Here is a 15,210-nt window from a genome sequence, read left to right as displayed (position 1 = left end):
TTCCCCACTTCTAACATTGGCCACTGCTAGGGTTATAAGTTCTGAGGTGAGGATTTTAAAAGTAAATATTGATTGGTCTCCATGGCTGCCATGAGAACACATACAATGTTTGCAATTTGCTATGCACCCAAATGTAAACAAGCTGAACTGTCAAACCACATTAATTCACAATTCCACAGCTGGTTTATAAATACCTAGGCATATAATATTCTCTACAATCATGTGACATGTTATTTATTCTTACATTTGATGGTTCATTTATTATTGATTTTATGAAAAAAGTGAGATTGTATATCTGTTGCTGTATCTAACCCTAATTAATTATTTAAAATTTCGCTAATGTGAATAATTGTATTAAAAGACTTTGGTGTAAAAAATAGTGAAATTATAAAGTTCACACTTGAATCATTTTAACATTTTTGAACAATTAACATGTGTTAAGAGTAGGACACACACCTGAAAAATTTAAACTTTTTTCTCACAGAGATAATTAATTGTATATTTTTGCCACTTTAAGAGAAATATTGTTCACACCATTTGCCTTTTCACAAATTTTTAAATCATAATTTCATATTACTACCCATAGATTAGTTATGATGTTTTCTAATCCAGAGGTAGCTACTACCTATCTATATTCTTGTATTTATATACCCTGCTAGTCTTGGTACTGCTGCATTCTGGGCGCGTAATGCAGCAAAAGTACAAGTACGGGGTCACGCGAAGGGCCAAGGTTTCGTTTGGGTTCGGTGCCGGGATGTCACTTACTTTAGTGTCTACCTCACTCCCAACGAGGCCATCCGTGAATTTCGTGAGAAGATAGATCGCCTGGAAGAGAGCGTGCGCAATACCACAGGACACGTCGTCGTGGGTGGGGATTTTAATGCTAGGGCTGTCGAGTGGGGAATGACCCTCACCAATTCCCGGGGCAAGTACATTCTGGACTTTGCTGCCAGAGCCAGACTCGTTGTCGTCAACGAGGGAAACACGCCAACTTTCCGGCGCCCTGGGATTCGGGGAACGATCCCAGACATAACCCTTGCATCTGAGTCCCTTTTGCCAAGGATAAGAGCCTGGAGAGTCCTGGAGGATTACACGGGCAGTGACCACCAGTACATTATTTTTGATGTCCTGGATGGTCATCAGAGACAAGTAGCCGCGTTTCGTCAAGTGCCCGTTTGATGGAATATTAAAAAATTGGACGTGGTAAAATTCAATGAAGCCATCTTACGAGGAACACCGGTGGTTCCCCCCGCAACTAGCGTGGCTCACGCAGAGGTGTTAGTTACATCCATGATGGGACTAATCGTCTCGGCTTGCGATGAGTCTATGCCTCGCAGGAGATCCCGGTGCAATAAGCGACCTGTGTACTGGTGGACTGCCGAGATTGCGGAATTGCGTCGGTCAGCATTGAGAGCCAGACTTGCTACCAGGGCCAGAGAACCTGTAGACAGACGTCGTAAGTTGGATGCCTACAGAGTGGCTAGGAGGTCTCTTCGTCGAGCCATCAACCGGAGTAAACGCAGTTGCTGGGAGACATTAAGGGACGATATCGATTCCAATCCGTGGGGCTTGGGTTACAAACTTGTAACCAAGAAACTTGGCACCCGCTCTCCACCTTCCGTCATGGATGGGGCCACTATGGAGAGGATAGTCGAGTCCCTTTTCCCGGCTCACACGTTGCGCCCACTGCGGGATTTTGGAAGGGTGGATGACGTACCACTTTTCAGTCCTTTAGAGGTGGAGGGGGCCGTCCTATCCCTGAAGAACAATAAAGTTCCTGGACCCGATGGGGTACCCGGCGAAGTCCTCAAAAAGGTTTTGACTATAACCCCTTGATCCTTTTGCGCATGTACAACGCCTGCCTAGTCGAAGGAGTTTTCCCCTTGTCCTGGAAAACAGCTAGGCTTGTGCTTGTTGGGAAGGGAAAGGGAGACCCAGACCTGCCATCCTCTTACAGACATCTGTGTATGTTGGATACGGCTAGTAAAGTCCTCGAGAAGTTGATCCGTTCCCGACTGAATTCAGCCGTGGTCGCTGCGGGGGACCTGTCCCCTCGCCAGTATGGATTCAGGATGGGGCGATCTACGGTTGACGCTGTTGAAGAGGTGAAGCAAGCCGTGATGAGAGCTGAGGATTTTAACCACTACTCTCGAGGGGTTGTGCTGCTCGTAACTCTCGATGTGCGAAACGCATTTAATTCCGCGAGGTGGTGCGATATGCTGGAGGCTCTGGGGAACACCTTCCACGTCCCGGCATACCTCATGCGTATCATAGAGGATTATCTCCGGTTCCGCCTCCTCATGTATGACGCTACAGAGGGCCCACGGACGATGAGTGTCACTTCCAGTGCTACCCAAGGTTCCATACTCAGCCCAGACCTCTGGAATGTCGCGTACGACAGCCTCCTGAGGTCTGAAATGCCTGAGGAAACTGTTTTGGTTGGGTACGCGGATGACGTTGCAGTTTTGATAGCTGCACGTAGTGTTGAGCTGGCTCAGCTAAAGCTGAACCGAGTTATGTGTACTGTAAACGCATGGATGACAGACCACGGTCTCTCGCTTGCTTTGAGCAAAACTGAGATCGTGATATTAACAAAAAAACGGATTGACACCATCGTGCCGTTGAGGGTAGAGGCCGTCGAAGTCCAGACCGTTCGTTCTGCCAAGTACCTTGGGATTATGGTGGACAGCAAGCTTAGCTCGCGGGATAAGATTTTCCGTACGGCGGACAAGGCCGCTAGGGTGGTCTCCTCTCTGAGCCGGTTGATGGCCAATGTCGGAGGCCCTCGGTCCAGCCGTAGAAGGCTGTTAATGTCTTCTGTCCAGTCCGTACTCTTGTACGGTGCTGAGGTGTGGGCAGTCGCTCTAAACTAGTAGTACGCTTATTCTGCGCGTAACGGGATGAGTGAACATGAGCGCAGTAATGAAAGAGTCCACCCACACCTAGCCTACTTACCGGTGTCACTGGCGAACACAATGTTATTTGTATGGGCAAATCAACCAAATCTTAGTCAACAACAATCTTAACTTCTCATCTATTAATTAACCAAAGTCATTGGTAATATACGTAATGGATTTCCAACAGTTATCGATAGGAGGTAAATGGGTAAATCCATCATTCCTGTACAACGTGTCTTTTGATTAAATTAAGCCTATTTCCATATTTGTTATGAGGCAAATCATAAACAAAACTAAGCCAAACTGAACTAATCTAACTTAACCTAATTGCCAAAGCACGATGTAATGAATCTCCTAAAAAAATTCGTATGGATTACAATGATGATTTAAAATAACGATATCGTAAATATATCATCTAAAAATGATTAAAAATCCAATATATCTTTATCTAACTAATGAAGGGTCCCCACACTTCGGACTGCTCGCCTCAACTACTTCCATCACCACTTCCTACGTCGTGGACATGTTTCCCTCCCTTCCCATAGAATTTTAGTATTGCAGGTACATTTAACTAACTGTCACAAAGGGCCCCCACACTCCGGACTGCTCGCCTTGACTACTTCCATCGCCAATTCCTACGTCGTGGACATGTTTTCCTCCCTTCCTATGGCATTTTAGTATTGCAGGTACATTTAACTAACTGTCACAAAGGGCCCCCACACTCCGGACTGCTCGCCTTGACTACTTCCTTCACCACTTCCTACGTCGTGGGCCTGTTTCCCTCCCTTCCTTTAGCATTTTTTTATTGCAGATCCATTAACCTAACTGTCACAAAGGGTCCCCACACTCCGACTGCTCGCCTTGACTACTTCCATCGCCAATTCCTACGTCGTGGACATGTTTTCCTCCCTTCCTATGGCATTTTAGTATTGCAGGTACATTTAACTAACTGTCACAAAGGGCCCCCACACTCCGGACTGCTCGCCTTGACTACTTCCTTCACCACTTCCTACGTCGTGGGCCTGTTTCCCTCCCTTCCTTTAGCATTTTTTTATTGCAGATCCATTAACCTAACTGTCACAACGGAATCCCACACTCCGGACTGCTCGCCTTGACTACTTTATTCACCGATTCCTACGTCGTGAACCTGTTCCCTCCCATCCTTTAGCATTTTATTATTGCAGATACATTAATCTAATTGTCACAAACGGTTCCCACACTCCGGACTGCTCGCCTTGACTACTTCCTTCACCACTTCCTACGTCATAGACCTGTTTCTCTCCCTTCCTTTAGCATTATATTATTGCAGGTACATTAATCTAACTGTCACAAAGGGTCCCCACACTCCGAACTGTTCGCCTTAACTACTTCCTTCACCACTTTCTACGTCGTGGACTTGTTTCCCTCCCTTCCTTTAGCATTTTTGTATTACAGATCCATTAATCTAACTGTAACAACGGGTTCCCACACTCCGGACTGCTAACTTGACTACTTCCTTTACCACTTCCTACGTCGTGGACCTGTTCCCCCCCTCCTTCCTTTAGCATTTTATTATTGCAGATCCATTAATCTAACTGTCACAAAGGGTTCCCACACTCCGGACTGCTCGCCTTGACTACTTCCATCACCACTTCCTTTGTCGTGAACATGTTTCCCTCCCTTCCTATGGCATTTTAGTATTGCAGGTACATTAACCTAACTGTCAAAATGGGTCCCCGCACTCCGGACTGCTCGCCTTGACTACTTCCTTTACCACTTCCTACGTCGTGGACCTGTTTCCCTCCCTTCATTTAGCATTTTTTTATTTCAGATCCATTAACCTAACTGTCACAATGGGTCCCCGCACTCCGGACTGCTCGCCTTGACTACTTCCTTTACCACTTCGTACGTCGTGGACCTGTTTCCCTCCCTTCCTTTAGCATTTTATTATTGCATATACATTAATCTACTACTACTTCCTTCACCACTTCCTACGTGGGCATGTTTCTCGCCCTTTCCATAGCATTTTTAGAATTGCAGAAACATTATTCTGTCACAAAGGGTTCCCACGCTCCAGAATGGTCGCCTCGACTCCCTTCACTACTTCCTACATCGTAGACCTGTTTCCCTCTCTTTCCATAGCATTTAAGTATTACAGATATATTAATTTAACAGTCACAAAGGATTTCCACACTCCGCACTGCTCACCTTTTCGCTTCCTTTACCACTCTCTACGTCGTGGACCTGTTCCCCCCCTTCGCATAGCATTTTAGTATTATTACTAACATCTTTGAATATTTAATTTTCAATGCGAACATTAAATGGAATAATGTGAAAGCTGCTTTGTTCTAAATATATACATATATATTTTTAATTTAAAGGTGAATATTAATACTGAACATAAACGGTATATAACTGCCGATTAATATTGTAAAGTTCAGTTTATTATTCAGAAAGTTGTGAAATTTAATTTAATTTAAACAACATTATTCTGAAACCTGTGAAATTATAATGATATATATTCATAGACGCCAAACTGTTTACTCCATGAATGAAATAGCTTAGAGTAAAAGTCGTTCTCTCTGTCTTAAGTAGACAACAAAATTATTGGTCGCAAAACGTAAACAAATAAAAAGAAGAAGAAGGTAGCTCCTAATGTTATTCTTATGGGACAAATTCAAAAATGTTTTTTAAGGGTTTTATAATTACTACTGAGTGGAATCGTCTAGAATTTTAATGAGGTCTTCCCACTGGTGTCATAATTATTTGTGCAAAATTTGAACGCTATAAGTGCGACGGTTCTTGAGTTTTTGGTGCGAACACACACACAGATAGACAGACAGACAAGCGGACAACTTTTCTCCGACTCCGCTATACACGATACATAGATTCGTTCACTTCGTTCACTCATCTATAAGGAGGTATACAGGATGCGACTCGCCCGAGTGCAGCGTCAGGCAGCACTAAGAGTTGCATCCGCCTACCGAACAGTGTCCGAACCCGCCGTCCTGGTGGTTGCTGGAGTCATCCCCGTCAAACTTTTGGCGGCGGAGAGAAAAGCAATTTATCAGCGCCGAGGGGAGGACCAGGCACGAACAGAGGAACGCACCCGCACCTACCAGCTGTGGCAGGAGAGCTGGGAACAGGAGACTTGGGGACGCTGGACCAGGCGACTGATACAGCAAGTCCAACCTTGGGTTAATCGGCGGTGCGGAGAGGTGGACTTCTACCTCACCCAATTTCTGACGGGTCACGGCTTTTTCCGGCCGTACCTGTTCAGGATGGGCAAAGCCGTGACACCCAATTGCATATACTGCCCAGACATTCCCGATGACGTGGAACATACCTTTTTCCACTGCCAGTGTTGGGAAAGGCCCCGCCTGGAGGCTCAACAGTTAGTAGGACTGATGTCAGTGGACACGGTCATACCAATGATGACGGAGGGTGAGGACAATTGGACCTGTGTGTCACATTACATCCAGGGTATTCTCCGTGCCAAGAAGCTCGACCTTGACTGGGATGCGGTGTAGGTCATAAAGTATCTCAATACCAAAAACGGTGAGAGCCCTGAGGGCTTAGGTCACACGTTGGCCTGACTTGAAGTAATGTGACAAACAATTCCAGGTCTGTGTCCAACAGAGTCAAGGGGGTTTTTTAGTGAGTAGTCTGTGATAGATTCAGGAGTCTCACACTACAGGCTGGCTAACGGTGTGCGTAAAAGCATTTTCCCCCCTCCTCTCCCTAAAAAAAAAAAAAATAACTACCTATCTATATTAAAACTTTTGACACTTCCTGTAGATTTCACATTCTATTCTAATAATGAATAACTTTTTACGAGCGTCTCAGGGTCATTACATGTATATTTTCAAACAAGTTCCTCTTAACTAACCCTACCCTCGACATAAACATTGTTTGAATGACGTTAAATGTCCTAATTCTAAGCTGATATACAAATATTTCAATTTAAAAACAACAATAAAAAACTAAGTTGTATATGCACTTGCCTTTGGTGCATGAATAGTAGGAGCTATAAATAGTAGGGCTAAGTATATTTCTGTTTGTTTTAGTAGTAAGAGTGTTAATGTTTTTGTTTGTTCACATAGTATATAATGAGATATTTTTATAATCAATGCTAAGTGAGCAATGCTTTTTAGAAGCAAGATCACATGTTACTTTTCATTTAAACCGTAATAAAAACCAGATAACCGTAATAAAAACCAGTTGTAAATTATTGTTTGTCTATGTTTGATTTTATCATTTAAAAGTAAGTAAAAGCTTTGAGTTTTTTATTTTTGATTTATTGTTTGAAATTTTTTTTTATGTAATTAGCAAGTTAAAAGTTTTTGATAGGTACATTTATTGGAATTGAATCTTATTTTACACTGTTTTTCATTTCATTTATTTTTTTCATTTATGTTGTTACAAAAATAATGGATTGATTTTATGTTTCAGGGAAGGAAAGCTGGAATGTCAGAGTCTTTGAAGGATTTACTCTGATATTTGATATGATCCAAACAATCACAAAAGCTGTAGATTACTTCAATGAAGGTATGTTAACCGTGGTTTCTTTTAATAACATTTCTTGGAATTCTGTTCAAATCCTATTCTCTAATACGCGAGCTATGTGTTTGTCTTTCTGTCTGTAATATATATGTCGTAATACAGCGGAAGGATTTTGACTAATATTTGAAATTAGGGACTTATAGCCGTAAATTGTGATTGGTGACAGCCACTACCCCAGTAAAATTTGTATTTTGCTACACAACTCATTTGAAAATTAAAAAAATTAACATTGGCCTTATGGGTTGCTAAGTAACTATGTTGTTTGAACAAAATAACAAGGAAACATTAAAAAAAGAATTGTCACTACTCATATGTGTTAATAACAATCCATCCACAGTATACTAGCAAATTAAAAAATACAATAAAAAGGGGAAAAAAATCAGCTGTAACTATTGAGCAAAGATTAAGATTATACTGAAGTACTGAAGATATAGGGGAAAATAATTCCAATCAAGTACTTATTATTTTACTTAGCCTTCTACCACCAAAACTTAATCCCTGAAGTAATGAGGCATTTCAAGTACACTAATTACATCTGAGGGTTCTAATTGGTATACAATTATTACCGTATGCTAAATCCTAATGAAAAAAAAAATACCCCCGCCGCAGCAAACCTGCAGACTAAGCGAATTTCCATTTGACTGATTGGATTTACACTGAAATGTCTACTTAAAAATATAACATTTATTCTTGATTTAAATAGAATTAGTTAAACAAGTACTTAGGTTTGCTGCATCAGGGAGGGTAAAACTGTTTTTTTTTGTAAAATGTGAATAGTTAGTAAGAAATAAAAACATTTTCCAAATTTGATCAAAATATGTTCACAAACAAGCAAACTACAACAGTTTACTTATTCTCCATAAGAATAACATGGGAATTTTAAATTTAAAAATTTTTGGAATTTTCTCCGCAACCATTAGGCGCATAATAACGCTTCAATATACTAAATTATTTGTTTTTTTAAGCTCTACAAAATGGTTTGGAAAGAAATTGCTAAATTTTATGTTTTTTGGGTCAAAAATGGGAAAAACCTATTTTTACCCCATAAAACCCCCCGTAAACCCCCGTTCCCATGGTCCGATCATGCTGGATCGCGTACTCGTTCAAATAAACGTACTTTTACATGTTTGTACCAAATTTCATCAAAATCGGATCATTTTTGCTCGAGTTATCGTGCTGACGGACACATATATATATATATATAAATATATAAATATATATATATATATATATATATATATGAATTTGAACGGATGGTGTTTTTGGCCTCTAGGGACCTCAAAACAAAACAAAAAATCGGTCCCGCGTCCAGGTCTTACCATGAGTACTACGGTAATAGCTTATTCCCTATATGGGAAATTTGCTAACAAAAAAAAAACAAAAACAGACAAAATTTCAATTTCTTTAGAAGTATTGTAGTATCGAAAAAGCGAAATATCGTTGTCACAAGCCATTTTGAAACTAATATGATTTTGTTTGTATCATTTTTATCTGCTGTCTTTAGTGAGAGTAAAAGTCGAACAACGGGTTTCAATGACTAGAGTGGTGAAAAATACTGTGCGAGTAGCACTTAAACTTAAGTAGGATCATAAAAATGTATCTATTTTAGTGAATTTCCCTATAGGGAAGTAGCTATTACCGTAGGTGGCACGGTAAGACCTAGGCCCTGGACCGATTTACTTATTCATTTTGATGTCCCCGGAGGCTAAAAACACCATTCGTTTGAATTTTTTATATATGTACTAGCTGACCCGGCGAACTTCGTATCGCCTAAGTTATAGGTTTCCCCTAAGACAGACCGATGGAAAGAAAGTACCGTTACGTTTAATTTTCAAGATGATCTCGTTCGCATCGCTCAATCACGTCCTGGTTGAAGTTCGTTCGCTACGCTCACTCACCTTTGGGTTGGAGCTCGTTCGCTACGCCACTCACCTTTAGGTTGGAGCTCGTTTGCTGCGCTCACTTGCCTTCAGGTTAGCTCGTTCGCTACGCTAACTCGCCTCCAGGTTGAAGTTCGTTCGCTACGCTCACTCACCTTTTGGTTGCAAATTAGCTGTTGTCATAAATGTAAAAGAAATAATAGTGCTGCACCCTGTTGGTAATCCTTGTAACTTTAATGCTATTGAACATCATAGAACAGAACCAACTTGTTTAATTGAAACAGCTGTTAAGATTCATTAATTCCATTTCTCATAAGGTTAACATGGGAAACTCCAGAGCCACTGGGGCGGAGCCCTTTTAAGAATTTCGAAACGGGAAATAGTTTACGTCCGATTCGCATACCTACAGAATTTACACACCAAATTTCATAACGATCGGTGAAGACGTTCCGGAGGAGTTTGCAGACAAACACTGTGACACGAGAATTTTATTTATTAGATAAAAGAGGAAGTAGGCTATGTATGTATTAGTGATGGGCGAATCCAAGAAAATGTCGGTAGCGGATCCGGATCTGGATCCATACAAGTTTTTTTTCTTTTTTTTCCAAGGGCAGGTTTTTTAATTAACTCATATGGCTACAGGCAATTTCACAGTATTTGTTGATGTCAAAAATTCATATGGCTAGGTAATGTGACAGTATATGTCAACGTCAATAACTCATATGGGTAGGTAATGTCAGATTGTCTTATATATGGACACAGATAGTCACTATTAATTTATTTTTAAATTCATCACTATGACAAAACACCTGTTCTTATGAATGAATTGTATTTTATAAAGGTTGTTTTGTGTTAATAGAATTAAAACAATTTTAAATAAGAAAAAAAATTTTAAACACTTTTTTTAAATTAAATTATTTTAAATTTTAAATTAAAAAAGAACTCGGATCTATTAAAACCGGATCCAGCCCAAGATCCGATCGGGCGTCGGTTCTAGCTCAGATCCGGCGGATCCGGTAGACCGATATCTGGATCCGACCATTACTAATATGTAAATATTAGTGATGGGCGGATCCAAGAAAATGTCAGTCGGTACCGGATCCGGATGCAGATCTTGAAAAATTTGGATCTGGATCTTCAGATTTATTGTTGAAATGGTTTGATAAGATATGTTTGCAGGGTTGCTCGCTAAGCGTTGTTTGTAGTGTGAGTGAGGGCAAACTAGCTCGATCAAATTGGTGGTTGTATAAAATTCTGTAGAATTTTTAGAAGTAACTCATATAAACCAGTTTATTTTTCTACACCCGATTTGTTTGAAAATATTGTTAAAAATTCAATATTATTTTCTGTCATGTATCTTTAAGTTTGCTTGCACGGAACCGATTGTTAATTTTATTGTAATAAGCCTCCCTGAACTGTTCATTTAAAATTTTAACAAGAATATTACAGTAGACCCCCTCTTAACCGACCTCATATTAACCGATAATCGGATTATCCACCTTCGATCGTGAAATAATACAGTTTGTTTTAACCGACCTTGCTTTGAGAGCAGTTCGGTTTAACCGCTGCCGCTTTCTAGGAATCTTGGTATTTCCGCTCCCACGCTGGGCGATGAGAACTGAACCATACGCTTATCTCCACAGGATATGACTAAGAATAAGTTATTTTGTATTGATCACAAAAAATATAGCATAGCCTATTGTCAGTTTGTCATCATCGTTCGTTATCGTAGCTCGAGCAAATCTGATCTGATATGTTATCTGTGCGGCAAATTTATAACATCATAAAGTGCGTTACGATTTTGAGAACTGATTATCTTATTGCTGGAGTGAACAAACAACGCAACTTGTAGGGAGGGCAGGGAAGGGGGGTTAACAACTCCAAGGTCAAGTTAGTTTTAGTCATAGTTTTTGTGCCTCGCTCGAGCTTACAGTGAGAGGTTATAAATAAACATCCTGTCCCTTGTAACAAAATTGCTTGCTTGTATCTTTAATTTTGACAAAAGGTTCTGTACTGTATTACGATAGGTTTGGAAACATCAATTAGTACATTACAGTACTAAAGTTATTAAAATAGGAATTTTATTGACTGTTGCCTAGTATTATAATATACTAGCTGTACCCGCGGGCTTTGCCCCGTTTAACTTCTTAATTTTCAAGATGAGCTCGTTCGCATGGCTCAATCACGTCCTGATTGAAGTTCGTTTGCTACGCTTACTCACCTTTAGGTTGGAGCTCGTTCGCTGCGCTCACTTGCCTTCAAGTTTAGCTCGTTCGCTACACTAACTCGCCTCCAGTTTGAAGTTCGTTCGATACGCTCACTCACCTTTTGGTTGCAAATTAGCTGTTGTCATAAATTTAAAAAAATTAGTGCTGCACCCTGTTGGTAAACCTTGTAACTTTAATGCTATTGAACATCGCAGAATTAAATTTTTTAGTTGAACCAGCCGTTAAGATTCTTTCATTCCATTTAAATATAAGTACTCATAAGGTTAACATGGGAAACTCCAGAGCCACTGTGGCGGAGCCCTTTTGACGGATCTCCACCAAACTTCACACAAACCATCCTTGAATAATCCTTAATAATGCCTGAAAGTTTCATTACAAACTGTCGAGCGGTTTCGAAGTCCATAACGTTCAAATATATATACATATATATATATACAAACTTCCTCTTTTATAAATATAGATTCCACTGAAAGTAGGCCTATTAGACTTAACCATGTTTTGTGTTTAAGACTTTTCTATCAATACGAAAAAGGAGATGAGAGTAGTTTATTTTATAAATAATGCAAGTATGACTTCAAAATATTGATTATATAATTCCAAATGAATGGCATTTCATTATGTTATGATTTTAGGGATTGCCCGTTTTAACCGACCTTTTGAGTTATCCGACGTAGGTCCGGTCCCATTAGGGTCGGTTAAGAGGGGGTCTACTGTACATACAACATGAATGAAATAGTTTATTCAAGTCAGAATTAACAATATATATGAATATAAATATGATGTATAGTATTTAGATTCGAATGATCCACTTAATAGAGTCTTGTAGCAAAACTAAAATCCCTTACTATCGTTTGGTTTTAAATTGGTACTTTTTTATTTTACAGCGGAAAAAGACAAAAATAAAAGCCAGTTTATCAACCTGAAATATAAAGAAGACATCTCTAACACTATTGTGAACATTGGTGACAAGATAAATCAAATTGAACCTCTTAATTTTAGGTAAGTTTCATTTTTACAATGAGCATGACAATATCTTACAGAGCACAAGAAACAAAAACAAAATGCATCTTTGTAAGAATTACTTTTTTAAATATTTGGTTTTAGATAAAAAATATTTGGTTTGAATATTTTATTTTTGTAAATTTAAGGTAATTTTTCCACATGATCTCCTTGTTGGTTGATGGAGCTTACGACCATTTCTTACTTTCTCTTTACAAGAAGTAAGATGTTACCTTGCTGTTCGGATTATAGTAGCAACAAGAGAGGCATTTATGCAAATTTCCCTATAGGGAAAAAGCTATTACGGTAGACGGTAAGAACTGGACCCGGAATCAATTTACATTTATTTTCAAATTTTATATTGTTTTCACAGCTTTTTTCTACATAAGTAAATTTGTATTGCAAGTTGCACATATGCTGTGCATCTAAAAGGAGCCATATTGAACACCTGTAAATGGTATGTTACAAAACATTATTAGTTACTCTTTAATATAAAATCAACCTCATGTCTATATGATTATTAGTTTTCAAATTATAAACCTACAAAATCGGATGATTCTTTTGAAACACCCTGTAGTTAGGGGTTGGACAAGGGCCGGCATTAGTACCTAAGGACGGGAATTCCCGCCCCAGAAGTGAAGTTACATTTTCAGCCAAAACCAACACTGAGACATCTAGATTCATGATTTTGGATACTCTGACATCATTTTTGAGTAAATAATCACATTATAATTTTTCACATTTCAGTGTCGCAATACTGTACTCATATTTATTAGCACTCAACATGTTAATGAGAAAGAAGTTAATTTTTAAAGGCTTGTGATTATCCTTGATAACAGATAATAGTTGCCTCTTATACAACTAATGTAATCTAAAAACATAAACTAAATAACTACCAAAACTATATTTTTCAGGTTAGAACTTTTAGAAGACATATTTCTTCTCCTGTTTATTCGGTCAGAAGACTATTGTGAGATCAAGGGAATGGATGATGGCAGTTCTGATGAAAATGATGATATCTTCACTCCCAAGGTGCTTACACTCTGCTATAATCATGAAAGCCATATCAGTATATTTAGCTATATTCATATTGTGTACGTGTATCTCTTATCTAGAGCTATCTGTTGTTTAGCTTTCAATTATTTCAGACTCAATACTGTAATAGAGAAATATATAATGTAAATGGATAATACTGAATTTCTTACTTGCAATAACCAATTGGTTTGTGATATTACTGAATGATGAGCATTTCACCAACAATGCAACCAAAACTGAATTGAATAGCTCCGCAAAACACCATTGCAAGTGACAGAAGGGATTATAAAACAAACAAACAAACAAAACACGAAAACGTACTGGCCGCCAATGTCAACAAAGCCAGTTTCCCACGAATTTAATTGCTTGTAAGTGCTGCCAAACTGTGTATTAAAAAAAAATACCTCATGCAGTCATTTGCATCGTTGTTCTAAAAAATCTCAATTTCACAAAATATGTTTTGCAATACAATACAATACAATTCAATATTCTTTATTGTTCATTCGTTTAGAATTACCTACAATAGTGTCAATACAACAGTGAATTGTACATGTTAATTTCCATAATTTTCATAAAATTCCTTTATTGAGTAGAAGGGTCTTCAACTCCTGGTGTAGCTTGTTGCCAGTCAGGTCTCTCAGGTAGTCAGGTAGATGGTTCCTCAGCTTGCAGCCGGTGTAGGAAGGTTTTTTCTCCCAAAGAGTTGTTCGGTGAACTGGTAGTGCAAATTTGGAGCCATGACGGGTGTTGTAGTGGTGCAGGTCTTGGTTTCTTGGGGGGTTTATTTCATTCACATACTTTATGGTTTCAAGTATGTAGAGAGACACCACTGTGAGGATTCCTAGGTTTGGGAATGCTAGTCTGCAAGTCTGTGGTGGGACAAGGTTGGCGAGGGCTCTTATGGCTTTCTTTTGAAGGACAAGAATTCGATTCATATTTTTTGTTGAAGTTCCTCCCCACACTGTCAAGCCATATCTAAGATGCGACTCTACCAGTGCGAAGTAAGCTGTTTTGGCCACAGAGAGTCCGCCTATGTAGTTTATTCTTCTGACGACATATATTCCAGTACTGATTTTTTTGCTTAGGTGGTTGATGTGCTCTTTCCATGTTAGTTTGTTATCAAGGATAACACCGAGAAATTTTGAGTGGTTTTCTATTGTTACATCATCTAATTGAGGGACTATGTCTTTTTTCTTACTGAAATTCAGAGTTGTAGTTTTTGTGGGGTTTATTGCTAAGTCATTGTTCTTTGAGTAGAGGATAGCTTTATTTAAGATCGATTTTGAATTAAGGTAAAGGCTTTGGGCTGTGTTGTCCTTGATCAAAATGGTTGTGTCATCTGCATACATGATTGCAACAGCATTTTCACTCCCAATTTGTTTGGGGAAGTCATCAGTCAATAAGATGAATAGAATCCGGCCTAATACAGAGCCTTGTGGAACTCCTCTCGTCAGCTTGCTTTTTGAAGATTTGACACTTTCTGTGACTTCATTTGATGAGTTTGTCAGTTCCACGACTTGTGAACGCCCCGTTAGGTAGCTTTTGAACCATTCTAGCGCAGAGTTTCTTATACCGAGTCTTTCGAGTTTCTTGCATATCAGGTCGTGGCCCAGGCAGTCAAAAGCCTTA

General features: G+C 39.3%; 1 protein-coding gene across 1 annotated transcript in view; it reads left to right on the top strand.

The window, feature by feature from the left end:
- LOC128998808 (uncharacterized) overlaps window positions 1–15,210 on the top strand; it is a 261,627-nt gene that overhangs the window by 111,887 nt on the left and 134,530 nt on the right. The window contains exons 8-10 of the mRNA XM_054425167.1: window positions 7,329–7,424; window positions 12,432–12,546; window positions 13,461–13,578. Coding sequence (XP_054281142.1) covers window positions 7,329–7,424; window positions 12,432–12,546; window positions 13,461–13,578 — 329 coding nt within the window. The remainder of the gene's footprint in view (window positions 1–7,328; window positions 7,425–12,431; window positions 12,547–13,460; window positions 13,579–15,210) is intronic.

Source organism: Macrosteles quadrilineatus, unplaced genomic scaffold (assembly GCF_028750875.1).
Source record: "Macrosteles quadrilineatus isolate MER2022 unplaced genomic scaffold, UCM_ALF_1.0 Scaffold_1__1_contigs__length_201487025, whole genome shotgun sequence".
In the NCBI taxonomy this organism is placed as follows: domain Eukaryota; kingdom Metazoa; phylum Arthropoda; class Insecta; order Hemiptera; family Cicadellidae; genus Macrosteles; species Macrosteles quadrilineatus.
The sequence above is the reverse complement of the archived record's forward strand: the minus strand, read 5'-3'. Positions and strand labels throughout refer to the sequence as shown.